At 39.8% G+C, this 26,637-nt stretch overlaps 2 protein-coding genes across 2 annotated transcripts in view; one reads left to right on the top strand and one right to left on the bottom strand.

The window, feature by feature from the left end:
• The first annotated feature begins 488 nt into the window (after window positions 1-488).
• On the top strand, window positions 489-4,017 carry LOC138968603 (hibernation-associated plasma protein HP-27-like). The gene is made up of 2 exons (XM_070341196.1): window positions 489-2,141; window positions 2,340-4,017. The coding sequence occupies exons 1-2, from the start codon at window positions 1,859-1,861 to the stop codon at window positions 2,735-2,737; spliced, it is 681 nt and encodes a 226-aa protein (XP_070197297.1). The 5' UTR covers window positions 489-1,858; the 3' UTR covers window positions 2,738-4,017.
• A 4,263-nt stretch (window positions 4,018-8,280) lies between these two features.
• LOC138968604 (uncharacterized) overlaps window positions 8,281-26,637 on the bottom strand; it is a 35,772-nt gene continuing 17,415 nt past the window's right edge. The window contains exons 8-19 of the mRNA XM_070341199.1: window positions 24,250-24,391; window positions 22,350-22,566; window positions 17,582-17,677; window positions 16,969-17,112; window positions 16,312-16,488; window positions 14,248-14,575; window positions 13,834-14,073; window positions 13,456-13,595; window positions 12,315-12,509; window positions 10,774-10,980; window positions 10,245-10,398; window positions 8,281-9,204 (exon numbers count right to left, since the gene is read on the bottom strand). Of these exons, the coding sequence (XP_070197300.1) occupies window positions 8,936-9,204; window positions 10,245-10,398; window positions 10,774-10,980; window positions 12,315-12,509; window positions 13,456-13,595; window positions 13,834-14,073; window positions 14,248-14,575; window positions 16,312-16,488; window positions 16,969-17,112; window positions 17,582-17,677; window positions 22,350-22,566; window positions 24,250-24,391 (2,309 nt within the window). The 3' untranslated portion in view covers window positions 8,281-8,935. The remainder of the gene's footprint in view (window positions 9,205-10,244; window positions 10,399-10,773; window positions 10,981-12,314; window positions 12,510-13,455; window positions 13,596-13,833; window positions 14,074-14,247; window positions 14,576-16,311; window positions 16,489-16,968; window positions 17,113-17,581; window positions 17,678-22,349; window positions 22,567-24,249; window positions 24,392-26,637) is intronic.

Here is a 26,637-nt window from a genome sequence, read left to right on the forward strand (position 1 = left end):
GCCTTGGCGTTGCACATCTACTTAATTTTTTGTATAAATCTCATTAATATTGAATTTATGATGAGAGTTTCAAAAATGATTGCAATGTAATAAATTCCATAGATATATTATGTTTACTCTAAAAATGTGCTTAAACAAAGAAAAATCAGTCCTTCACATGCTTCGCGGATACCAGTGCTACCCGTCTAGTTCCACGAGTTTCTGCTCGCAAAGCCTGTCTAGTCTCGGTGATAACTGATCCGGGATTCTCATTGGTAATAATTAAGTTTAAGACCAATAGATTGACTTTTGTTCTTTCTTTTTTAATTCGCTTAACCGGACTTAATATTTTACTGCCAATGTTTTGTCATCAAACTCGTACAAGTCGGACAGACACGATGCACTCACCGCGATTTGACTGTTTGTTCTCAACAGCCGTGAGTCTGCCTTCAGCGGCATTCAGTCTGGTACTAGCTTCAATTTTATCCTCAGTCAGTGCGTTCTTTGTAGCGACGAGTTCACTTTGTAGTGTCTGTATTGTGTTGGCCTGCTGTTCAAACAAGGCGTGCAGACCAGACAGGCTGACATCGTCTGCACGCTTCTCTCGATGTAGTTTGTTTTTCATGTCTTTGCAGTCTACTTGCAATAAAACAGCCAGGACCACAAGCAGAAGTAGCATCATCGTTTTGTTTAGTAGCGTCACTTGGAAGAGAAGGACACAGATAAAGTGTTATGCCGACTGACAATCTCAAACACAGAACTTTGGTGTGCTTGCACCAAGACGTGACAGCCGTATGATTATGATGCTTAACTCACAGTTTGTAGCCACAGCAGTAAACGCCCCAGAATTCTTGCGTCAGGTTGATACAGTGGAGATACAGTGGAGATGTTAACACTATTTTAGCACTGATTCCAGTGTCAACACGTGCCGGTCAGATATGTATTAACTGTGCTGTAGAACGCCGTTTGAACGGGGATTCTAATTAAAAACATCAATACTGTAAATGTTACACAGCGAAATTGACCCCTATCATCATCAGCAGCAGCAACAGCGGCGGCGACAGCAGCAGCAGCAACCTGAATAGGCAGGGTGTTGATTTTTGGTATGTAACCAAGGGGAGGCCGGGAAGTTCTTATCCCAACTAAAAAAAAATCCAGCTCTGAGATGTTGAGCCGAACACGGGAAGGAGTGTGTCTATAATATGTGACCCTCCACCACGAAATGAGTCGCATGTCACCTCGCGCGGTTCTGCGCAAGGCTTAATATGAGTCCGCGGAGTGTCTGGGAACAGTGTGAGGGTCACCTTAGTCACAGGCTTATAACTCAAACAGTGTTCGTTCTTTTCTAAAACGGTTTTCACCACTGGATAGAGCATAAAAAACTCTTTAGGAAAATGTAAAAATATGAAAATCATGCAAAGGGGACATGCGACTCATTTCGTGGTGGAGGGTCACATATATATAAACTTAAAGACATGCCAACACTTCAGAGACTGGCTGATTATTGTGCATAGTGGATATGATTGTGTTGTTGAATTGATTTTGTAAGGGACATCACAGAGTGCATGTAGACATGATTGCTTGTTTTCTGATATGTGTTCAAAGTGAAATAATGCGCTCATTCAACGTGAAAGACTGAACAGATATTTGGTGGTGAACAAGATTATATAAGCGGGAAGGACGTTTACTTTAAACAAACGATCTTGCATTCTAGCAACGCGCATATGTAGCCGCTATCTTTGCCACAAGTAAGCTATTAATGTTGAAAATAATCTCCCCCTAGTTTGCTCTCGGCTTAACCGGTTTCATTTTCACGTAAATCGACGTTACACCCAGTGCTGAACGCGTTCGTCTCAGTCGTGATTTTTGTTCAACAGCGATGAAGTTGCTCTTGCTTCTACTAAGCCTTACGGTGATGGCATCAGCAAAGCCGTCAGCAGGCAACGATCATTCACGAGTGAGACGCACTGATGACGTCAGTTTGTCCACTTTGCAAAATCTGCTGGATCGCCAGGCCAGTTTCATACAGACGCTACAGAGTGAGCTGACCGCTATGAAAAACGACCTTAGCGCTACGAAGAACACGCAAGTAGCCACTGTCAGCAAACTGAATGCTGCCGAAAGTCGACTTCACTTTCTTGAGAGCCACCAGTCAGCTGCGCGTAAGTTAATAAATAATTTATTATGTGTGAATCGGGGGGAAATCTTCGAGGATGCTAACCCTTTCAGTATAGCTGCAACTGGCAATTAACTACAGAGGCGGTTACATTGTTCTTATGCAAAAGGCTTTTGACGTACCGGATAATTTCAGGACTCGCACACCATAAGTTGTCTTATCGTATTTTCTCTTTCATCAACAGTTGGATTTACCGTTCAATTAGCCAACGACCCTGTGGATATCGGGCCTAAAGGAACGCTAAAGTTCGACCACTTCGTAACCAGCCTTGGGGGAGGCTATGACGCACACACAGGAATTTTCACCGCGCCAGTTTCCGGGCTCTACGTCTTTTATTTGACCATCATGAGCAGCAACGGTCACTATATCGAAGTTACTCTGGTCAAGGAAGGAGTGTCTCTGGACACAGCACACGCCGGGGCGACTGATAGTCATAATTTCTACGACCAAGGGAGCCTACTAGTGACGGTGCATCTCAACAAAGGGGAACAGGTGTGGAACGAACGGGCTGGTGGAGATTCGACTATCGTGAGAGGAAGTTTCTGGACCGTCTTCTCTGGCTACCTTATTCATGCTGGCTGATATATTTATATAGTTACCACACTTTGAGGCATACTCGTAAACACAAAGCAACACTAATCAAATTGCTCCAAGAACTGTTCAGTTGGGTGGGAAGTTTGGAATAACCACACACCAGGAATACTTGAAAATCAAGGTTTTTAACGAATTTTAAGAAAAGAAAGGTAAGCTCATGGAACGTTTAATTTACTGTTGACTAATAAACTTAGTTGTTGAACATGTTCGAGTGTATCATTGCAGGCGTGTCTTACTCAGAGCACAGTGAATGTCCATTGGGCTTCTTAAGGTTAATTTCGCTAGATTACCCCTCCAAAAACGATACTTTATCTTGAATGGAAAATGACTGGACTATGGTTTGATATAGCTGTCAACATACTCAGCACAAACATCTAGGTTTGCATCAAACCTCCCCCTTAAATTGTATGCACCGATTTTTCTTTCTTCTTTTTTTTGTTTTTTGTTTTTGTTTGTTTATTTTTATTTGTTTGTCTCTGTTTTGTGGGTTTACATGACATTTGTTATTTTATTTTCTCGAGTGTAGAGCTACTACAATGGTCCCCATACTATAACAAAAAATCAGCCAGTAGCTTACTGCTGTTTTAAAGTATAATGCACCCAAGGGAGATAAGTGTTACCTGTAGCCTACAACTACATGTATACGTAAGTTCATAAACGGATCGACACAGATGAAGATAGTCTTTTATGTTTTATTGCGCTTTGTCTATTTGTCGGCTTTTTTGTATTCGTCGGTGGAGAGATACGTTTCTCTGTGTGTGTGTGTGTGTGTGTGTGTGTGTGTGTGTGTGTGTGTGTGTGTGCGTGTGCGCGCGTGTGTGTGTGTGTTTGTGGCTGCGTGTGTGTGTGTGGTAGTGGTGTTTGGCTGTCACTGTTTGTATTTCACACACACACACACACACACACTCATCTCTTCGCCGACGAATACAGCCGACAAATACACAGACACATACGCACATACACACACGCAAACACACACGGCTGTCACTGTCTATCTTTCACACACACACACACACACACACACACACACACACACACACACACACACACATGTTTTAAATTATGAGCGTTACACAGTGCACGTTCTTGTAATTGTTTAAAAGTGATGTCTCTGTTATTAAGCACCTACGTGTATTTTACAACCTTTCACCATGCATGTGATAGACTTAGAAAACAATATGATTAAAACTGTAATGCGAAATGCAAATGAAGGTACACTTGCCATCAATGCAAGAACTGTACACACTACACGGTTTCGTTTATTAAAAAAAACGACAATCAATATCATCATCCTGATTATCACCATTATCATCATCATCATTATTATCATCACCGTATATTTTACACGCAGAGTGTTTACATTACAAGCATGTTTATGGCACTGTTCAATCGTAAAAGGAAAACAAAAGAATGTAAAACAAGCAAGCGAACAAAATACGACAAAATCAAACAAACATGAAACCAAACCTACTCTTGAATATTAATAACGACAGATAGTTTTACCTACTATGACAAAGACATAAGACATCAGATAAGATAATGTATCGATTGGTCATTGGATTTCCCTTCTTTGAGCCATGTGACGTCAGAGGCCTACAAAACTTCATATTTGGGCGTTTCAGGTTAACCGAAACTTCAAAGGAACTACTAACTTCATTATTTGGGACACGCGGATTAACCCATAGATCAAAACACACGTCTGCCAAACTGTAAAAATGAAGCGATTTGCAGATCTATCTCGGGAAGAAATTGAAAACAAAAGACGACTTTTAACTCCGATCGAATACCAACACACTTCAGCTGAACAAAAGATGAACATGGGAGACACCCTCCATCAGCATATTGCATGCTGCAGGCAACACACAACTCCAAGTTTTGCCGCGGCCAAATTCAAACCCCTCTCGAAGTTCACTCAGCTCTGTCGCACACACAGCCACCGGCCGAGTCGATATGCGATGGGCAAGTAGTTTCGACATGTCCTTTGAATATATGAATTTCTTCCTCAGTGCAGAAAATGAACCTGACATGCCACCATCCACGACAATGCAAGTTCTGCCTACTTTCCACAACAGTACCATAAACAACTTGAACATCACAATAACAAAATAAGACCAAACGTGTTGATTGTCTCTGCTGTTAACCCCACAAGCTAACTCAATGAACTCGTCCAGTCTTGATCGCGAGACAGGGTGACGACAAGTGTGTACAACAGTCACTGACACTGACGGTGCAAAGAGATGTAGCAATTTAATTGATGTTTTATTTGATGTTCGTGAATTTTCCGTTCCTTTGATTATGTTCTGAACAAAATGTTGCGATAATCAAATATTTTAATGTTAATTGAAGGAGTCAAATAAACTTTACTAGTTGCACTATTTTTGTGGCGCATTGAAGTGTATGTGTTTGGTGAAAACAGGTGTCCTTAGTGTGTGTGTTTGATTGCATGTGTGTGTGCTTGTTCAATCGTCAAAACAACAACAAAGTGATCAGTACCTGAAAGGAATTCGATCAATACATAAATGTTATTTGCGTTTTTGACCAAAATATGACATTTTACACAGATCTCGACAGTCGACTGTCTCGATCTGTGTAAAATGTCATACGTTGGTCAAAAACGCAAATAACGTATAATGTTTTGTCCATACAATTAAATGGATGGAAAAAGGGTGGTTTATCTCTGAAAAAGTCTGTGTTCAAGTAAGATAACTCTGGAGAGCAGCAACTGTGACAAGGGGGACTACTGTGTGCATTAGCTTGTCACAGTAGTGTTGATGCCTGAACATATCATCACAGATAATCAGTATGCGAAAAAACAAGCAGTTTAATCAAAAGCCCCATTCCTCTGCAGCCATTTAATATTTCTCCTTCTATGGTTTCGTGAAGATGATTTTCGCCTTGGTGTTTACATATTCTAAAACGAATGTAAAAATATAGACATAGACAAAGCAAACTTTTGAAGAAGAAAAGCTCGGGTGTGGGGTATCACAGCATCTATACCGAGAGGCATAAATTCCGCAAACGGAACTTTAAAAAATCACAAAAAATCAACTCAGTGGTGAATGTTTTCAATGTTTGAATATTTTATTTATTGGCCATTTTAGTGTTTATAAACCTTCGCTTAATTGATTTTGAATAGAACATCATGAAATGACAATTTTTCAAAAAAAGTGACTGAGTCCAAGCGCAATGATTTCGGAAAACGTTCAGTGTTCATCACGTTCAATGCTTTGGCCAGCTTTAAGCATCCCAATCGCTTGCTGTCTCTCTCCTTCATCAAGTCGTGGCATGATTGCGATATCTGGATACAGCCAAACAGCCAGTTGCATTTTATAGGGCCATACACTATCTTTTTTACGTTATTGTCTCCCGTTCAGCCCATTGTCTTTATTAGCACAGTGAGCTGTGGCTGGATCAGCAATACTGCAAAGCGCACGCTGACAGCGTGAAACATTTGCTCCAACACTCAAGATGTCAACTACAAATTACAGGTTCAATCTGATTTTCGTTTCAGAGCAAAATCGTTCAATGCACTATTTGCAGAATTTATGCCTTTCACACACACACACACACACATATATATATACGACTAGTGTCTGTCTGTCTGTCTGTCTGTTCGCGATGCACGGCCAAAGTTATCGGTGGATCTTTTTCAAATTTGGACACCGTATTCAGCTACACCCCGGACACAACCTCATCGATGAGATATTTCAACACGTGCTCTCAGCGCGCAGCGCTGTGCGCGCTGAACCGATTTTTTTTTGGTTTTTTTTGTTTGTTGTTGTCGGGATCCACTACCAGTAACTCTTCCTTATCTTCTCCAGTGTTTTCAGCCGCGATTATCTCCCTTCCTCCGTTTGGCGTCAATCCATATTCCCGTTACTACGTTACTATTTTTAGAAGGTCACTGCACGTTACTATTTTTAGAAGGTCTCCAGTGTTTTGCGCGTTTATCTCCTTGCCGGCGAAGCCGGCGGGTCCCAGGCGCAGCCTGGCATTCGGCTCTACTTCTTCCCGGCGAAGCGGGTAATCATCTAGTCAGACAATATACAACAACAAACGTAAGAATACTCTCTCTCTCTCTCTCTCTCTCTCTCTCTCTCTCTCTCTCTCTCTCTCTCTCTCTCTCTCTCTCTCTCTCTCTCTCTCTCTCTCTCTCTCTCTCTCTCTCTCTCTCTCTCTCTCTCTCCTGCAGAAGACTTAATGATGTCGTAAATAAAACAAGTCACTTAAAGGGAAATCAATTTGTGGCAAATATGTGGGCCTTACAGAATGAAAATGTACATGCCATTACATTTGTTTGTTGCCAAGATAAGTAAATGGTGGGTTGGCCGAAACCCTGAACCCAAGACAGTGATGCATGACTCATTGTCTTAATAAGACAAGCTATATGTACCGCATTTGCATAAAACAAGTTTTCTCGATTTTTGTTCGTTTTCGTTTGCTTGCTTTCAATTAACACACAAAATATGTATACATTTTAAATTTAGGAGATACAAAATGCCAAACAATCGTTTTTAAATTTGTTAGCTTCCGATTTTAATCCAAATTTTAATGAACAATGTAATCAATTAACGTTTAAGCTTCCGAGTTGGAATGCAATCCCAATGTCCGGACTGAGTCAAAGAATGTTTGGCCACAATTTCAATCAATGTGATTGAAAAATAATGGGCGACAGTTTTTTTTAATGCCGATATGACGTCATGAATGGCATTTAAAAAAAAACACAATTCGGTGGATACCATCTGGAAGATCAGTCTATTAGTCACACACACACACACAGACACACACACAGATACACACACAGACAAACACACACACACACAGACAGACAGACACACACACATACGCGCACACACCCACACACCCACACACACACACACACACACACACACACAGACAAACACACACACACACACACACACACACACACCGTCACCCTCGTCTTGATTATACCAGTCTCTCTCAACACGTTTAGTCACAACTTGATTAAATGTAAAAGGAGTTACACAGGACTCATCACAAAAAAACGTCTATTTGACAATCGCTTCCGATGAAAAATAAAACGGGCATTTAAGTCTCCAATCTACCCTTGGAATACAAAATAACATCAAAATAGGTAACTCCTTGGAATACAAAATAAAATCAAAATAGGTAACTCGCTCAAATGACGCATCCCAAACAAAAAAAGGGGGGGGGGGGGAGGGGGGGGGGGGGGGGGGTAGTTTGCCCACAATCGATGTCAAACGCACCATAAGACCATATAATGACGATATGTCACCATGCGCGGACCATAATACATGCATTACAGCTTGTTCTAGCCTCTGAAAAAGTGAGGATGTCAACAAAGCCGCGGTGTTAGCTCCCTTGCATCAACGTTACATGTGTTGCCAAATCTATAAATAGGACCATCTAGATCAAAATAAAAATTCAAATATCTCAACATTTAAGGGCTCCTAGACCACAATATTTTGCAGGGAACTTAATTTAGTCTGTCTCCAGCTCTGGGTAAAGCAATTATCGTGTATATTCATTAACATAAGCATTATGCTTGAGTGTGGATTCTGCATCATGAATACCAGATATTGTATATATGTCACGATATTAAAGTTATGCAAAGTTTTGCTTAAACCTACCATCACACTTCAACACTAAGCGTGTATTCGTACTTGAACTGTGCTTGAATTTGCACCATACGTAACCATGGACGCGAACAGAGATTTAAACGATGGCATATCACTTTTGCACGTTTGAATAATTGTATGTTTTTTGTGCTTGGAATTTTCTCTGTGTGACCTGTTATCATATGTGTTCCTCCATCAGTCATTTTAGGTGTGATGATTGATTGATAGTGTGTTTACATGTACAAAGTAGAAGTTTACTAATTCACTAGTTTACTGTGCAAAATTCCGATACCCTTTACTCAGGATTCCGTACTTGTTTCAGAAATGAACACATAACGGCTTATTTCGTTTGTCATTTCTTACCTTAGTAATTAGTAATTACCATATACAACGTTCTTATCACACTATTTACAGCGGTTTTTCTTCGTGGTAGACTCCACACAGTGTGTCTTTAAAATCAGGCCGTAAAGTATTGTAATGTGTTTTTTTTTATTTTTTTAGAATTGTAATATTAAGTTGCATACAGTACCAGGATTTTGCCTATATCAGTCAGGTCATACTGTCATTATTTCCTTATGTAGGTAATGAAATACTCGGGGTAGCAGCCGTTCTGCTCATAGACGACGAACTCTCGGAAGATCCTATTCGAGTCGTCAATGACAGAATCGAACAAACGAGCGCTGGTACAAGCGCACTCCTTCTGAGAGCATTTCATGCACGGAGGCCTGGTGAAAGCTGAAGGATTGGGATCCGTGTGAATGAAAGGTTCACCCAGCAGCATTCGCACCAGGATCATCGTCAGCTGATGGCCACTGGTTCGGGCTTGTTTGGGATCTAAAATCAAAATATAAAAGATTGCAATGTCTGAAAGTGAAAGATTTGGTTCATGGTATCTTTTTACTGGATCACCAACTTAGCTCACATACATGAAGTAAGAATACTTTCAGAAGCCAATCTTATCAGTTTCCTCAGGTATAAAATAATAGTATTTTTCTCTTCAGATGGAACTAGTAGCTACAGAGGGGTGCCATAAGTATTGTATACTCGAAGTCGACGAACTGCAAACTTAAATTTGGAGCGTCGCGCTAAACTTCGGTTTGTCGGAACTAAACGAAGCGTCACTAAAGATCACATGATGACAGTACATTATGTCACCGTTATGTCCCAGAAGTGTATAACTGTCGTCTGTCATTTTTCGCTGCTTGCTTGTGGAGTTATGAACTTGACCAGGAAATGTAAAAAGCTGACAGTTAGGTGTAAACAACGTTCTACACATGTTAAAAAACCTGGATAATGTGAATCATGAACTGCAACAATGTCTAGGAGATACGAAGGAAACAATGCATACCTATTCAACAGGCTTGAGTTGCAAGAAAGACTAAATAACAATTCCAGATGTAAGAAGTCTTGGTGAGAGCGTCAATGTCCGTTTGTCAAGGTAGACTGTAAATTATGATTTCGGGTTGTTTGAGAACTATTTTAGTCGGACTTTTGAATATATTCGATGGAAACGTGATTGGTGAATACAATAACTGCAGTTTCTTTCCTGTGTTAGTTAAACATGTTGAAAACAGTGACTGTTAAATTTAGTCAAAGCTGATGTGCTCACTACCATGTGCATTTATATCGCTGCAACCAGCAGACAGAAAAACCGACGAAGAGTCTTTGTTAACCATTCCTGTCCCAAAATCTTAATATGATAAAAAATATATATATTGTTTTGTTTTTAAATTCGCCTACAGCGCATTTTCAGCACCAATTAGTCAATGATAGTCAATTGCACAACCAAACTCTCCAACACTCTGGTGTGTAATACTTACGTGTATCATGTAACGCAACCATGAACTGGGTTAACTATAAAGACGTCAACTCACCAGTATACTGGTCAGCTTTCGTGGAACTTTCAGCAGCATAAACTCCACGGCCAAGCATAGTCTTCGCACTGGCCACTCGAAAGTCCAATCCTTGTTCGTAGATCTTAAGCAGGGTCGCAGTTTTGGTTCCGTGAAAAAGGTAGTGTTCGTTCACCTGTAACAATACGAAAGCTTTGGTCTTCCAGAAGCCAACCAATCTTCTTATGGTCATTGTCGCATTGATTATACAGTCGATGATCACACAGTCAATCAACTTGTTTGTTGCTTTGCAGTGGTTATTTTTTTAATGTAATAGTCACCTCATCAAAAACTGTCACACTCTTTTAATTTCTTGTTGTTTTCTTACTATCTGATGTAGCTTTTCCCGTTTTTGATCAATCACTGTTTTACTGTGCGAACACAAATCTTGCAACAAACGTTGTGCAAGTGCATTAGAAAAGGATGTAAAGGTGGCGTTCAGCTGCCTTGTCATTCGTTAATATCTTTGATCAATTTAACAATTGCTATCATCAATCACCAACGAAATTACCTCAGGATGTATGTCACGGGAAAGAGGGCTTTTTCTGGCAATATTGGCCGTGGTCTGCAAAGGTCCTCTTGAGTTTGGGAGATTTTCCACAGGAGTGCACTGAGCTTTAGTTGCGTGTCGAGACTGCAACTTGGAAAGCAGATTTGCTCGTTTGTGACAATAATCCCTCCACAGTTCAGGGTTTTCCAGCCTCTCCACCTTTGTTACCTGTACGGAAAAAAAACCCGCTCGTGTAAAGAAACAGAACCTAATTCAAGAACAGCCCAGCTTGTCTATAGCGACCGCCATAAGGACAAACCAAAAGCGGTACTTAAAGACAGGGAATTTCTATGTAAAAAAAAAAAAAAAAAAAAAAGGGTTAATATATGTCAACAAACTAGTTGGGGATCTTTCAGGGAGGTTTTAGTGGGAAGATCGTCGGTATCGATAGGTTGCTGCCAAAGCAGGTTCGACAGTAAGCACAAATTAGTATAATTTGAAATATTATATAAAAAGGGAGATACAATCAAGCATAACATCTACAAAAACAAACATCCTTTCCTTATCTACGTACTAAAGCGGGAACACGTGAGTCACTTGCTTTCCATGTATCACCTAAGAGAGTAATATACAAGGATAGAGATGACAAGAAAACCTTGAGTCCTTTACAGCATGCCACTTAACAAAATAAAGCTTCTTGGGATTCCCCAAATAAGATTTTTTTTAAATAGAAAAAGCTGTGATCTCTTTTTTCGTCTCCTCACGTTTCGTTGTAGACGTCGAAAAAACAACTGTAACTCTCAACTGTGACAACAAGTAGAGTCGGACATGTCACGTTTTACGAATAGTCCAAATGTAAGATTTATTTCTGCTTAATTGATACTCTAAGGAGAGGGCCCCAAAGGGTGGGTATCATCACGATCACGGGAAGGGAAATTTTAGCTTTCACGATCACAGTAACCTTGATTTTTGTTTTCACGATCACAAACACCTTGACGAATAGAGGATCATAGAGTAATACAGCTGTGAAAAATGTACGTTGAAAATAAAATGCTTTGCAATAATGCCCATCACGATCACGAACACAAATGACGATCACGATCACGAGACTTGATTTTTTTGTCATCACGGATCACGGGCAAAGTCCCATCACGATCACAGAAATGGAAATTTCGGCAATCACGGTCACAGAAAGGTCAAAAAACGCCAATCACGATCACGATTTTAAACCCTTTGGGGCCCTCTAAGGAATGTGCGTCCTCTTTTTTTTTCACGCATCCTCATTTGCTTATGTATTAATTTTCCAAAATCTGCTTTATTGTTTGGTTGTTTGTTTCTTTGTTTGATTAATTTGCTAACTTGTTAAATAAGTTGTGTGTATGCTTGTTTTCAACATCATTGTATAACAATGAGGCCTGCCAACATGTGTTCATGTCCATAAGAGCTCGCTAAAAAATGTAAGTGTTTTACTTGTTTTACTCCACCTTCATGATGATTTATTTCTTTGCTTGGTAAATTAATGACTAAACTCTTGTTTAAACCAAACATGTGCGATCCATTACCTGCAACGATGTATGCGCGAGATTTCGGGCGTCTTTGCCGGCCCCTGCTTTGTTAGCTTCCCATGTGGATTCAACAAGTTTTAACACAGCCTTCGTTTCTTCTGCAGAAACAGGGATTAGTCCAGGAACCTGTTTTCGCCATCTATCAAGCGCCTTTTCGTAGGACACAGTACCACTCTTTTCTTTCTGACATAACTGAAACAGAAAAGATAACTGGTAAAGACCAACAACATCAAACAGAAAAGATAACTGGTAAAGACCAACAACATCAAACAGAAAAGATAACTGGTAAAGACCAACAACATCAAACACAAAAGATAACTGGTAAAGACCAACAACATCAAACACAAAAGATAACTGGTAAAGACCAACAACATCAAACACAAAAGATAACTGGTAAAGACCAACAACATCAAACACAAAAGGTAAAGACCGTCAGAAGATAACAACTTTTAATTTTAACTGCACACATTCTCCGCTTCCTCCCCAGTCAACACCTGACTTTGACTTAAACATTTTGACTGGTTAAGATGTTGTAGAATTAAAACTGTTAACTTTAACTGTGTTTCAAAGTGCTTATTTTCAGGTCTAAACTGGTTTGATGGCTGCATTTTGCAAATGGTTATCATCAGATTAGTCTTTAAACAGACTGCGGTGAATCCTTGGAAGTCTTGCCAACAAACAATGTTATCAGAGAATTATGTGCGTCTGATACAAGTAAGGCACGTACAGTAAAACAAGCAATGTAAACTAAGAAGCAAATAGCTATACCAAATGGCAATCATAAAATATACACTTTATAATTACAATGGTGTGGAATCTTAGGGTCAAAATAACAATTATCAATAAAGTAATAAGCTCCCCCCCCCCCCCCCAAAAAAAAAAGTATCAAGTTAGTCAACACTGTCGATTCTAAATGCACGTTGCAAAAATGACAGTGTGTTTGCCAAGACTACGGAGCCCATTTAAACTAATGCAAACTGAAGCTTCTCTTTGTGCGAAGTCTAAAGCTTCTCTTAAGGCACAAGTTTCATACGATTTTTGTTTTTCCTTTTTTTCTACTGTTTGAAAGTTGGGCACAGCATTAAATAGGGCCGGTTGTGTTACTGTAAGAAGAGTTTGTTTTTACTATATTTCTTACCTTCCAGTAACGTGGCAGCTCAAGTTTATCACTTCTCTGAGACTCTTTCTTGCTCTGCTGTTGAACATGATTGAACATCTTGTCCCGTATCATTGACAGCAGCTCATGCACGGAGTCCTTTTGGCCACACAATCTTAGACCTGCCCAGAACAACACACACACCCGCGAATAGTTAAATGAATTGTTTCCAAATTAGAAAATAAATACTTTTAATAACCTGTATAAAAATGGTCATGTGAAGTCATTTGAATTAACCACAAAATAGGAACGCTTTTTTCTCTCTATTTTGTAATACAGCATTTTGAGATTGTATATTTAAAAGTCCATATATAACGGCCTAAACCACACACACACACATCCAGCTCTTTATATTTCCACCTTTTTGAGACAGACTCAGATGTACGTTGGTAGTCAAGGCTTTCTGTGAAATATCCTGGATGACAAAAGTGCCAAGCTTGCGGAATGTGTCTACGTCTTGGTCCCGGAGAGTCTCATGCCAAAGGAAAATAGTTTTCAGTTCCTTAAGAAGAACGTCGATAACCTCTTGGCAATCTTCTGCATTGGCGGTACAGATGAGCGCTTCAAATCGGCCTTTGGGATCCTCTGACAAATCTGGAACTGAATGAAGGAATAAAAAAAAAAGATTAGGTTAGTTTAATTGACCATTTAATTATAGGCAAATCAAAACATCCACTAGTACGTCGACCCAGAGGCCTGTTAAGAAAACAGACAAACGTGTAAAAAGGTATTGATTTTAGGGAGAGAGAGAGGGAGGGGGGGGGGTGGTTGTACCTTCGTCGTCTTCCTCTTCTTCAAGCTGTACGTCACTGTCGTTGTTGTCACTGGAGGCTCTGTCGTTATTCTCCTCGTCTGACGTTACTGGCGGTGTTGGCATCGATATTGGGAGCTCATCTTGCAGGACGTCATCCAGCGCGAGGTTTTCTCCCGGAAAGGCATCTTGCGGGAAGTAATCTTCCGAAAAGAGATCTGGCCCATAGTCTAATTGCACAGCTGCTGCAGCAGGTGCAGATACTGCTTGTGGGCCACCTCCGAACGTCTGTTTGAACACTTCAGCAAACCTCCCGACCACGCTCGAGTCGTAAACGACAATTGTGATGTTCTGAGAAAAAACAAAAGAAACAGGGAGAGCAATTACTCCAACAATCTCAGCTCAAGTGGTCACCTCTGAGTTAGTTTCTATCCGTACATCTTGAATAAAATAAAGTCTGCATGATATTAATAGCAACACTGAATAATGTGGATAATTCTATTGTTCCATCCAAGAAGCTTCTTCTTCTTCAGCGTTCCAGAATGTGTCTGGTTACGTGTGAGCTCGTTTGCCCATTTGGGTTTCTCACACTATACTCTGAGAGCATAGTCAGCTTCACTCCGCTTTCGTTGGGTAGGCATGCTGGGTATTTTCCTGTTTCCATAACCCACCGAACTCTGACATGGATTACAGGATCTTTCCCGTGCGCACTTGGTCTTGTGCTTAACGCTTGCGTGTACACACGAAGGGGGTTAAGTCACTAGCAGGTCTGCACATAAGTTGACCTGGGAGATCGAAAAAATTTCTGAATTTCTATGATTTTGAGAAAAAAATTTGAAATAATCTTCCAAGTCAAACGCTGTACACATGTGCACTAATGAACAATACATTGGTTTTGGTCTTGTTAACCTTTAGGCCCAAAAAAAAAATTGTCTGTTTCTGGTCACCCGACCGACCCTAAATTTCGGCGCCGACCCTAAACTTTTTTTTTCCAAACTCAAAATTTTTATTTATTTTTTGGTGGTATAAGGACAGGGTGAGAAAATGAACAACAAAAACGTGTGAAAACGAAAGTCCGCTGACGATTGAAGGGGCATAACCCTACATCACAGTTTTAAGGGACATCACTCTATGTACTTCCTGTAAAACCACCAAACACCGAAGCATTCACGCTGCGTTGAAATATGGAATCTACAGGTGATGTTCGACACATTCTGGCGTTGACGCTGGAGAAGTGCGTGCACGAAAAAACGGGAGTTAAACTTATTAGTGCGTATCCTGAAACATTCACGCTCCGGGATGTGTTTCATGATATCCATACACCCGAGTTTGACTTGAAAAAACATTCGGTGCAGGTGAAAGCTGACGAATACGACCTTGACTGGTCACTGACGATCAGACCAGGTAAACAAAGAAAAACATGTCATACTCTTTCAGTCTTTGTCACAGATTTGTAAATGTGTTGAGTGTCTTGTCTCTATGTATAGTGAATCCAGTCTCTTTGCGCGATTTTTAAAGTTAGTTTTATTGGTCTACATTTGGGGAAAAAAAAAAGAAAAAAAAAAAAGCCGACCTACCGACCCTATTTTTTTTAGCCATGTTACCAGAAACAGACACAATTTTTTTTGGCCTTACTTCATTTTTTGCCTGAATTTCTTGTGTTTTTGGAAGACATGGGACGACTGCTGGCCAGTCTCTTCTTCGCTTCCTCTATTTTTAGAATCTTTTTTTAACAGTGAGAGATCTAAATGTAAGTAGTTTCAAATACTGACACTTCCGTACGTGTGAACTGAGAAAGGAATCAAAATTCGGTCATCGGTCAGGGATAGCCATAGCGGTTGAAGGGACGTTAAACACAATAACCAACCAATCTGGTCCCCCTTCTCCAATTTGATTTTCTTGATCTTACTGTTGTTGCTATTGTTGTTGTTGCTGTTAAGTGCTTTTGTTGTTGTTTTGTTTGTTTTCTTCTTCTTGTTTATGCTCTTGTTATTTATGCTCTTGTTGCTTTTGTTGTTATTGTTATTGTTGTTGTCAATGGTAATTGCTGGTTATGGTGTTGGTGGTATGGTGGTTATTTATTTTACCTGCATTCCATTGGGATAGGTCTGCAGAAATTCTTGGAATACAGCTACCATAGCGTTCGCCACAGTGTACCTGCCATAGCCAAAGCGTCTGCCCACTCCGAGAGGCGGGAAAGCAATGGACGTATATCCTTGTTGCATCGCCAGCATGAGGCATTGGTGCACTAGCTGCTTTACAGCCTGAAAATAATTGAATTAGTTTCTTTTTATGTCGTACAATGTTAGAATATTCCTAAAATCTCTCCGAAAAACACATGATAAAAATATGTTTTTCTCGATTAATTTTTAGCAACATTCTATGTTTATTAAGAAATCATCAATCATTTGATAACACAAAGTAAAGTACTTTGGTACATGAAATAATGCAATACATAAGTCAGTAAAACAAAATCAAGTTAGTGAAAAAGATCATCTAAGAAAAAACAAACATTGAAGCATAAAGCATTAGTGTTTGTGTTGTCTCATTCTCTGGTATAGAGTGGCGGCTTACAATCTAGGCACACAGTGTTACTGTTAAAGAAACGATACAATAAAATTTGAGACGACTACAATTAAAACCATAATCAAGGATATAATATGAATGTAGCATCTTAATAGAGACTGATGCAGAAGAGTTGTCTTCCCAAACACCAATTATAATTTTTAATATATTTATCTTACTTTTTTCACGGCGTTTTGAGGCATCTTGTTGAGAACAGCGTGGTAGAGCATAGACATGGGCAAACCACTCCGAGCCAACGGGGTTTTCAGCAGATGACATCCCTTGTCCTGCTGCGGAGCGGCAAGACTGTTCGCTTGTAGCAACTGAAAACACATGTATATAAGATGCTATTACTCTTTGCTTCTAAGATGCCATTTTTAAAATCATATTCTGACAAAATGTTGCTTCAAACAGTCCAGTAATTTAGAAGCACTTGCAATTATCTACTCAGAAGTAACCCGCAACAATGTTGATGGATGGATCCCTTAAAATAAGTTAGTTTGTGTTTACGTTGTTGCAGCTTTCAAATACCACTTACGACGTTTGGGAGTACGAGTGAAGATGCAAACTAAGTTTCTGACAATTTGTTACATGCTGAAAGTCAATCTATAGCGCGTCAACAACACCATTTTCATGAGTGACAGACAGACATCTACCGAATAGCGGGTTAGCGTTAATATAGTGACATTGTAACTAGTTACCCATGCAAAGAAATAATCGTTGAGTACTACCTCTAAAGAGTCAGTAGCTAAGTATAGTAACACCATGTGATGATTATCTGAAATCTCATACCTGTGCAAGAGTGGGGTTCTTTTTCAAGAAAGCCGAACCGAGTGCTGTTCCTGTCAACTTCAGGTCCCTTCCCACCACATTCACAGCAGCTTGCACCTGAATAACAAGAGCATGTCTTAATCAGAGTAGACTAAACGATGCAAAACAAAACTACACAATATAAAATCACGAAACAACTGCTTATCATGTGCTCTTGACTGTTCTGTCTTGGGCAATTCCAAAAATAATGCTCACCTAAGCCTGAAATTCAAGATGGAATTGACGGCTTTTTCACCGTACATATGCCATGAGAGATGTTTATAGTTACTCATACTATTCATCGTTTGCCTCTTGTTCACTCCCCTTGCATGCCGCCTTTTTGTTTTTGATGCCATTTGGGAACGCGCCGTGTGAAGTCAATGTATGACAACTTTTAAGAATGTCATCGCGTGTGCTAGTTTTCATTGTTTTGGTTTTGAAAATTAGTCAAAGTTGCTAGAGAAGCCTCACACTATCGTTTGATCTGTTTTTCAAATATCTAATGATAATACTTTTTGAGATATATTCGAAACATTTTCCACCCCAAAATGGTGCCACGTCGGTGACGTTTTGGGTATAAAAACTTTTTGCGGCGATGAACCGATCGGTTCATTTATGTATTTTTTTTAGTTTTCTTAGCTTTTCAATGGAGGAGTCCAACCATGTGATTTGTGTTTGTTTGTCCCCATTTTGTTGTGCACAAAGTGCGTCACTGACGTGGCACTGTTTTGTAACGTCTGTGGCACTTTGGTTCCATGTGTACTTGTTACTGGTAGATTTTAACAAATTTCTTTGTGATATTCTTTTATTTTCTTACTCAGGTAAACACAGTTGTTACTGGAGAAAGCTGAGCACAAAAAGGAGAGCATTTGGCCTTAATGTTTTATTTGTAGTGCAATTAAACCGAGTGATTTGTAGGAGGTATGATCCCCCCAAAAATGATCAAAACGCTTTTATAACTGTTTCAGGTAACTGATCATCTTAAGTAATATAACATTGGAATGGCCAAACATTTAACTGGTTAACCTTTCAGAGATGACGTCATTAGGTTGCTACGTCATAAATGACGAGGAATCAAACTAGGTCACTTTTGAGTTATGCTTCAGAGCGGGGTCTTTCGTCAAGCACAATGAACAACTACACTTCTGTGCAAGAGTGTAGCTAGGTAAGGACACAAAGGAAATTTCTACAAAGGTGAAGAAAGTTACATGAATCAAAGCTGCTTCATATTCTACAATCTGACAAAATAAAAGAGAAATGAAAACTGGGGAAAAAAGGAACAACTCTGAATAGCCAGTTAGAGGATCTTTTAGTAGCAGTGTTTAAATGTCGAAGCTGCTTTTCCCAGTTTTACCTAAGAGACCGACTGTATATTGTGTTATTGTATTTGTCAGACTTGATTGTACCAAGTCCCTACACATGTTGTAATGCGCTTAGAGCCAAATATTTTAGTTTTTTGTAAGGGATAGGCGCAATATAAATACACTTTATTATTATTATTATTATTATAAAAAGACTTCCGGTAACTCTTCAAACAAGACGAATGTAGCTGCTGTATCAAAACTTACAAAACTAAGATTAAACGTGTACATACGAGTATAAAGTGTCTGACTTAAACTTTCATATAGAATAGTCCGCAGAATTCTACACAATGACCTTCAGTTTCAAAAGTTGGCCGCAAAATGGATGCCTTATAAGCTGACAGGGTAACGGAAGAAGCAACAGGTTCCTGTTGCACGCGATCCGCTCAACCGTTTTGAACGAAGTACACCCAAACTTGTGATGAATGTAGTCAGTGATAATGAGACTTTGGTTTCCTTCTTTTTTATTGCCAGAAAACACAAAACAAAGCGCGATTGGACCACAATGACGTGACGCACCAAATTTGTATGCAAGGTTTTCAAAGCAGAAACAGTGCTATTCGCTGTATTTTGCGATCACCAAGATCCTGTTGCTGTCGATATTCTGTCTGCTAACAGAACTGTCACTGTCACATACTATGCAGAAACCTTATTACCCAAACTTACTCACGAGTTCAGCAGTCAACGATTTAACTGCGAAACCGAGACCTCCCTTCTCCTCCATGACAATCCCAGTCTACACACAATAAGGGCCGTAACTCCATTCCTTAAAGTCTAAATAATCCCATTTTTGCCTCACACACTCTACAGACCTGATTTTACTCCTTGTGATTTCTGGTTATTCCCTCTATGAAAACAAGACTGTGTCAAGACATTTTATTGTTTCCAAGACATCAAAAAAGGTGACAAATCTGAGCTTAAAACCAACCCGAAAAAAGGCCATCTTAAGGCGTCTACTTCGCTCAGGCACTTGTGACTTTGCATCGATGTAGGAGGAGAGTATTTCCTAATGGCTACTGTAATTTGAGCCAGATACGCCAAACAGTCTCTGCGAAAATCACATTTGATCATTTTGTTTGGATCATACCTCGTAGCGCTAATTCTCATGCAACAATGTTAGAGTTTAGTTATGCACACATTTACAATTAACGTGATATTCTCGACTAACACCAACAAAAAATAAAGTGGAATAGTGTGTTGCACATTTAGGATCTTTTCAAATGTACATACTCATTTGTTTTACGTGAGTGTATAATGGTTTTTAAATTGCCGGGAAGAAAGACAGCCAAGAACGTCAAAATAATAACTGCTCAATACAAAACCGTTTAAAATGACGTTTTCGAGCTAGAATCAGGAGCCATTTATCTTTCTGATGATGTGTACCAGTTTGCCCGCCCCGTTTGAATGCAATGTTTTTGGAAATCAAGGCGTTGTCTGAAGTGCATAAGAAAAACACCGAGTGACCTTGACCGGTGACCTTGAGAAGTGATCTTGACCCGGAATACTTTAAATATGTTTTCTGGAGGTGTATGTTTCTTTAATGTGTATCAATATATGTAAAACATGTCCAATTCAAATCATTAGTTCACAAGTTATTTAGATGGGCAATCATGGTGTCGGTAGACAAACGGGCGGACCAACGGAGAGACAAAGAGCCGTATAGTGGTCCAACAATGGCTGAGAAGATCAATAATCAGTAAAACATCGTCCGTGTAAAACTACCTATATTTTAACACCCAACAAATATAACTATTGAACACTGAATTCACACGTGCCACGTCAGTGACGCTCAAGTGCCACGTCAGTGACGCTACATATTAACCGCTTGTGGGAAGGATACATTTGATATTTGCAATTTTTTTTCATATATCAGTAAGTATGATATGTCTTGACGTGATACTAAAAATCTACTAAAAATCACATGATTTAGTTGCCTAAACTCATAGAATTATAGAATTTCGCTTAGTAAGTGAAGTGCAGGTGAGCATTTTTGCCACGTCAGTGACGTTTTTTCAAAATCAAGTTAAGTACCTTTAGCTATTTTTACCTTAACATTTTTCACCTTGGGTAGGAAGGTTGTCATGTTTGGAGAAATCTCTGCACAAATTTAAGTTAAAGGCAGAGTAAGCCTCCCGTAAACCATCACAGATACGGTCAGGCTTTTACACACAGTACAAACACCATTTCATTTAAACACTCACCAATTGAGAACATCCTAGGTGCCCTCCGTAAAGAGCGAACAATTTTCAAAGAATTTATTTTTGCGTGGTTTATCTTACCCCTGAGCCATCGTGAACCCGTGTGATCCAGTTTTCCCTTTTCACAATGCAGTCGTCATAGTTAGTCATTTGAATGCGACTCGACGTGAGCTTATCTACAATAGCACGTTTTTTTTATGCACGAAACAACGGCTGTGGTTCACAAGAACTCTAGCGATGGCTTTTGACTGTTGAGAGGAACGGCGATTTGCACTGATAAACCGGCCGTCGTCTGCTACGACCCTTGCGTGACCCTGCTTCCGGGCTTTTCTTTTTTTAAACTTTCACAACTTCGAATTGTTCTGATCTTGTCTTGATGAAAAACGAATTCTTTTATGATTAAAGAATGTTTGTGTAACAAGCTGTCAATTTATTATTTAGATTTTAAAAGTTAGGTCTAGCGCAAAAACGAGGCGCCGTGGTTGTTAACGGAACAAGTCCAGAGACTATAGACAAGTCTACGAAAATAAATTCTTGGAAAATGTCTCACGCTCGACAGAAAGCAGCCAGGATGTTCCCGTTCGGTGAGCGTTCAAATGGAAGTATGCTTGTACTGTATTTAGACGCTCGGGGAGCTCTGTGATGGTTTACGGGAGGCTTACTGTGCCTTTAATAAAAGCATTATGAATATTGCTTTTATGGCAAATAATGTCTGATTTGTTGTGCGAATGCCACGTCAGTGACGCTGGAATTGCCCTCTTTGTACTTGGTTAAAAGTGTCCACACAGGAATTATTCCACCTTTGCCAAAATACAAATATATATGTCAGTTAATCTCAGTGGTCTCTTGTTGCCCCTTGTCAATCTGGTCAATACTGATTCTTTTAAGCGGGTGTTTGGGGTGTGTGGGGGGGGGGGGGGGTGGGGGGTGGGAGGATTGTGGTTTCGATACATGTGGCAAAACACAAACTTTCTTTACTTTTACCTCTGTGGTTTGAGATTACAAGCTAATTTTTGAATAGACTATCAACACCTTCTTGACACTGATGTACCTTCTTTAAGCGTACTTAACTGAACACGAAGTCGACTATGTTAAGACTTTGCAAAGTAGTTTCAACAAAACGTTTCGCACAGTCAGCCTCGTGAAGACGACTTCGCGAAATCGACTTTGCCAAAATAATTTGAAGCTTACCGGCTCTGCCGTGATATCTCCCGTCTTGAGAGTGATACTGGTGTTGCCAAAAGTGTAAGTACATGGGACAGAAGGCTGCTGACCACTTGAAGGACGAGAGCTGTATCGTTGACCAGTATGACGTCGACCTCGACCACCTGAGCTTCTGTGGTGGGACTTAGATTCACGGTGGCTTCCCCTTGGTGCTTCCTCTTTTCCACTTTTTCTGCCTCCCAGGCTGAAATATGAGAGGTAGATAAATGGTTCTGTTCGGTTTTTGACATTGCCAAAGAAGAAGAAGAAGGAGAAGAAGAGGAAGAAGAAATAAACAAAAGGTATGTCATCATTTAAAGAAAAGGAAAACAGAAAGAGGGAGGAGGAAGAACAGGATGTTTGCTGCATGAATAATGAACTCGATACCATACTATTAATTAGTGGATATTTGATTTCCTCTCAATCTTTTATTGTTCATGTCTTAAAGCTTGTCTGAGTGGTGACAATAAACTCAATACCTTACGTGAAATTAATTATCAAACTGTTAGAACAAATTTGATATATGTTTATATGCTTGCTGCCCCACTCTTTCTTTTTATATTTAGTCAAGTTTTGACTAAATATTTTAACATCGAGGGGGAATCGAAACGAGGGTCGTGGTGTATGTGCGTGTGTGTGTCTGTGTGTCTGTGTGTCTGTGTGTGTGTGTGTGTAGAGCGATTCAGACTAAACTACTCGACCGATCTTTATGAAATTTGACATGAGAGTTCCTGGGTATGAAATTCCCGAACGTTTTTTTCATTTTTTTGATAAATGTCTTTGATGACGTCATATCCGGCTTTTCGTGAAAGTTGAGGCGGCACTGTCACGCCCTTATTTTTCAACCAAATTGGTTGAAATTTTGGTCAAGTAATCTTCGACGAAGCCCGGACTTCGGTATTGCATTTCAGCTTGGTGGCTTAAAAATTAATTAATGACTTTGGTCATTAAAAATCTGAAAATTGTAAAAAAAAATAAAAATTTATAAAACGATCCAAATTTACGTTTATCTTATTCTCCATCATTTGCGGATTCCAAAAACATATAAATATGTTATATTCGGATTAAAAACAAGCTCTGAAAATTAAATATATAAAAATTATTATCAAAAATTTTTTTCGAAATCAATTTAAAAACACTTTCATCTTATTTCTTGTCGGTTCCTCATTCCAAAAACATATACATATGATATGTTTGGATTAAAAACACGCTCAGAAAGTTAAAACGAAGAGAGGTACAGAAAAGCGTGCTATCCTTCTCAGCGCAAGTACTACCCCGCTCTTCTTGTCAATTTCACTGCCTTTGCCGTGCGCGGTGGACTGACGATGCTACGGTCTTGCTGCGTTGCATTGCGTTCAGTTTCATTCTGTGAGTTCGACAGCTACTTGACTAAATATCGTATTTTCGCCTTACGCGACTTGTTGTTTTGTTCATGTGAATGTTCAGCTCAAATTAATCTCTCCAGTTAATAGACAAACAATTGTTCGACTGAAAGGTCAGTGCATCCTCGAATTGTTTGTTTGTTTGTTTGTTTGTTTGTTTGCTTAACGCCCAGCCGACCACGAAGGGCCATATAAAGGCGGTGCTACTTTGACATATAACGTGCGCCACACACAAGACAGAAGTCGCAGCACAGGCTTCATGTCTCACCCAGTCACATTATTCTGACACCGCACCAACCAGTCCTAGCACTAACCCCATAATGCCAGACGCCAGGCGGAGCAGCCACTAGATTGCCAATTTTAAAGTCTTAGGTATGACCCGGCCGGGGTTCGAACCCACGACCTCCCGCTCACTGGGCGGACGCCTTACCACTAGGCCACCGTGTTGCGGTGCCTCGAATGATAATCTAACTTAATGCTGACCAGCAGTTTTTTCAAGCACCCACCTCAAGCGTGGCAAGCTGTATTTTGCTGGCAAAGTGAAGTCCCCAAGACTGTCCACATCTTGTTGCAGGAGGGCGTCCTTGAGGTGAGAGCAGAATTTCTTCACCCCCATTCTGTGAAGGCCATTCACCACTAAGGCACGTTCTGGTGAGAAATAAGATAAAAGAATAACGTTTGTTGTAAACACTCAAGTCACCTTGTGGGTCATTGTTGAGGCCAGTCAAACAAGAGTGGTTGAGTGACGTGATTGTTTCCCTTTGCCAGGACAGTTCAGTCGTATTTGTTGCCTTTGGCTATTACAATAGAATCAAGTCGCGTAAGGCGAAATTACTACATTTAGTCAAGCTGTGGAACTCAAAGAATGAAACTGAACGCACTGCATTTTTTCACAATGACCGTAGTCCGCCGCTCGTGCTAAAGGCAGTAAAATTAACGAGCCTGTTTAGTGCGGTAGTGGTTGTGCTGTGCTGCATAGTACGCTTTTCTGTACCTCTCTTCGTTTTAACTTTCTGAGCGCGTTTTTAATCCAAACATATCATATCTATATGTTTTTGGAATCAGGAACCGACAAGGAATAAGATGAAAGTGTTTTTAAATCGATTTCGGAAATTTTATTTTAATCTTATTTTTATATTTTTAATTTTCAGAGCTTGTTTTTAATCCGAATATAATATATGTATATGTTTTTTGAATCAAGAAATGATGAAGAATAAAATGAACGTAATTTTGGATCATTTAAAAAAAATTAATTACAATTTTCAGATTTTTAATGACCAAAGTCATTAATTAATTTTTAAGCCTCCAAGCTGAAATGTAATACCAAAGTCCGGCCTTTGTCGAAGATTTCTTGGCCAAAATTTGATTGAAAAATGAGGGTGTGACAGTGCTGCCTCAACTTTTACAAAAAGCCGGATATGACGTCATCACAGACATGTATCGAAAAAATGACAAAAACGTCTGGGGATATTATACCCAGAAACTCTCATGTAAAATTTCATAAAGATCGGTCCAGTAGTTTACTCTGAATCGCTCTACACACACACACATGCACAGACAGACAGACAGACAGATAGACACACACACACACACACACACACACACACACACACACACACACACACACACACATACACCACGACCCTCGTCTCGATTCCCCCTCTATGTTATAACATTTAGTCAAAACTTGACTAAATGTAAAAACCTAGATGTATTAACCAATGCAACTTTACATAAGATGCTAAGCAAACAAATCGTAAGCAAATCAACTCATCGGTCTTTAAAAGGAACTGACAAAATCAATTTACGACAAATGATAATGAGAAAATAAACGCTTACTTTAAATGGGCTCAAAGAATAGTTTGATGTGGTTGTGAATGGTTTGCATTGTACTTTACTAAACAATTCATTAATTAACCTTTCTTGTTTTATTACGCTTGATTTTTGGATTGCCTTTTTCGCTATTAACTTAACGATTTCTCATTTCTGTTTCACTACAAACTAATTAAGGGCATTAACCGAATACACAATGGTGCTGCGAGCAGGATGGGACTTGCTATGGTGTTACCAAGACTGGTGTAGAAGCAACTGACGCAGACCGTAGCGTTTTCGTCCTGGGTTTGAATCTTCGACAATTTAGTGGCTTATGGCTCAGTGAATCATTCAAACACGGGGAAATACGTCGGAATGTATGACGCCATGGTCCCCATTGTCATGGCAGCTTTGTCGCAGTTTTTCCCCTAGCTTTCATTAACATCAGCGTGTGTAGATGGATGTGAATGTAGGGGAATGTAGACCAAGTCTGACAGCTGTGACTCTCGGTCATGCTTCTGCTTGCCTTCGTATCAACACAGCAAATATTTCAACGAGCAAGTAACTCAAGCCTAATCTTGTTTCTGTGTTAAGCTTAATGCCTTTGTTTCAAGATATAACTTGAGTTTTTTATGTGATCTGTTAAATAATGGCGCTGCGAGCAGGATGGGACTTGCTATGGTGTTACCAAGACTGGTGTAGAAGCAACTGACGCAGACCGTAGCGTTTTCGTCCTGGGTTTGAATCTTCGACAATTTAGTGGCTTATGGCTCAGTGAATCATTCAAACACGGGGAAATACGTCGGAATGTATGACGCCATGGTCCCCATTGTCATGGCAGCTTTGTCGCAGTTTTTCCCCTAGCTTTCATTAACATCAGCGTGTGTAGATGGATGTGAATGTAGGGGAATGTAGACCAAGTCTGACAGCTGTGACTCTCGGTCATGCTTCTGCTTGCCTTCGTATCAACACAGCAAATATTTCAACGAGCAAGTAACTCAAGCCTAATCTTGTTTCTGTGTTAAGCTTAATGCCTTTGTTTCAAGATATAACTTGAGTTTTTTATGTGATCTGTTAAATAA

Source organism: Littorina saxatilis, linkage group LG6 (genome assembly GCF_037325665.1).
Source record: "Littorina saxatilis isolate snail1 linkage group LG6, US_GU_Lsax_2.0, whole genome shotgun sequence".
Classification (NCBI taxonomy): Eukaryota; Metazoa; Mollusca; class Gastropoda; order Littorinimorpha; family Littorinidae; genus Littorina; species Littorina saxatilis.

Excerpts from the sequence above, each read along its gene's own strand:
- LOC138968603 (XM_070341196.1), top strand. The coding sequence starts at position 1,859 with ATGAAGTTGCTCTTGCTTCTACTAAGCCTTACGGTGATGGCATCAGCA. Across the intron at positions 2,142-2,339 it reads GAGCCACCAGTCAGCTGCGC|TTGGATTTACCGTTCAATTA; the intron begins GTAAGTTAATAA and ends TTTCATCAACAG.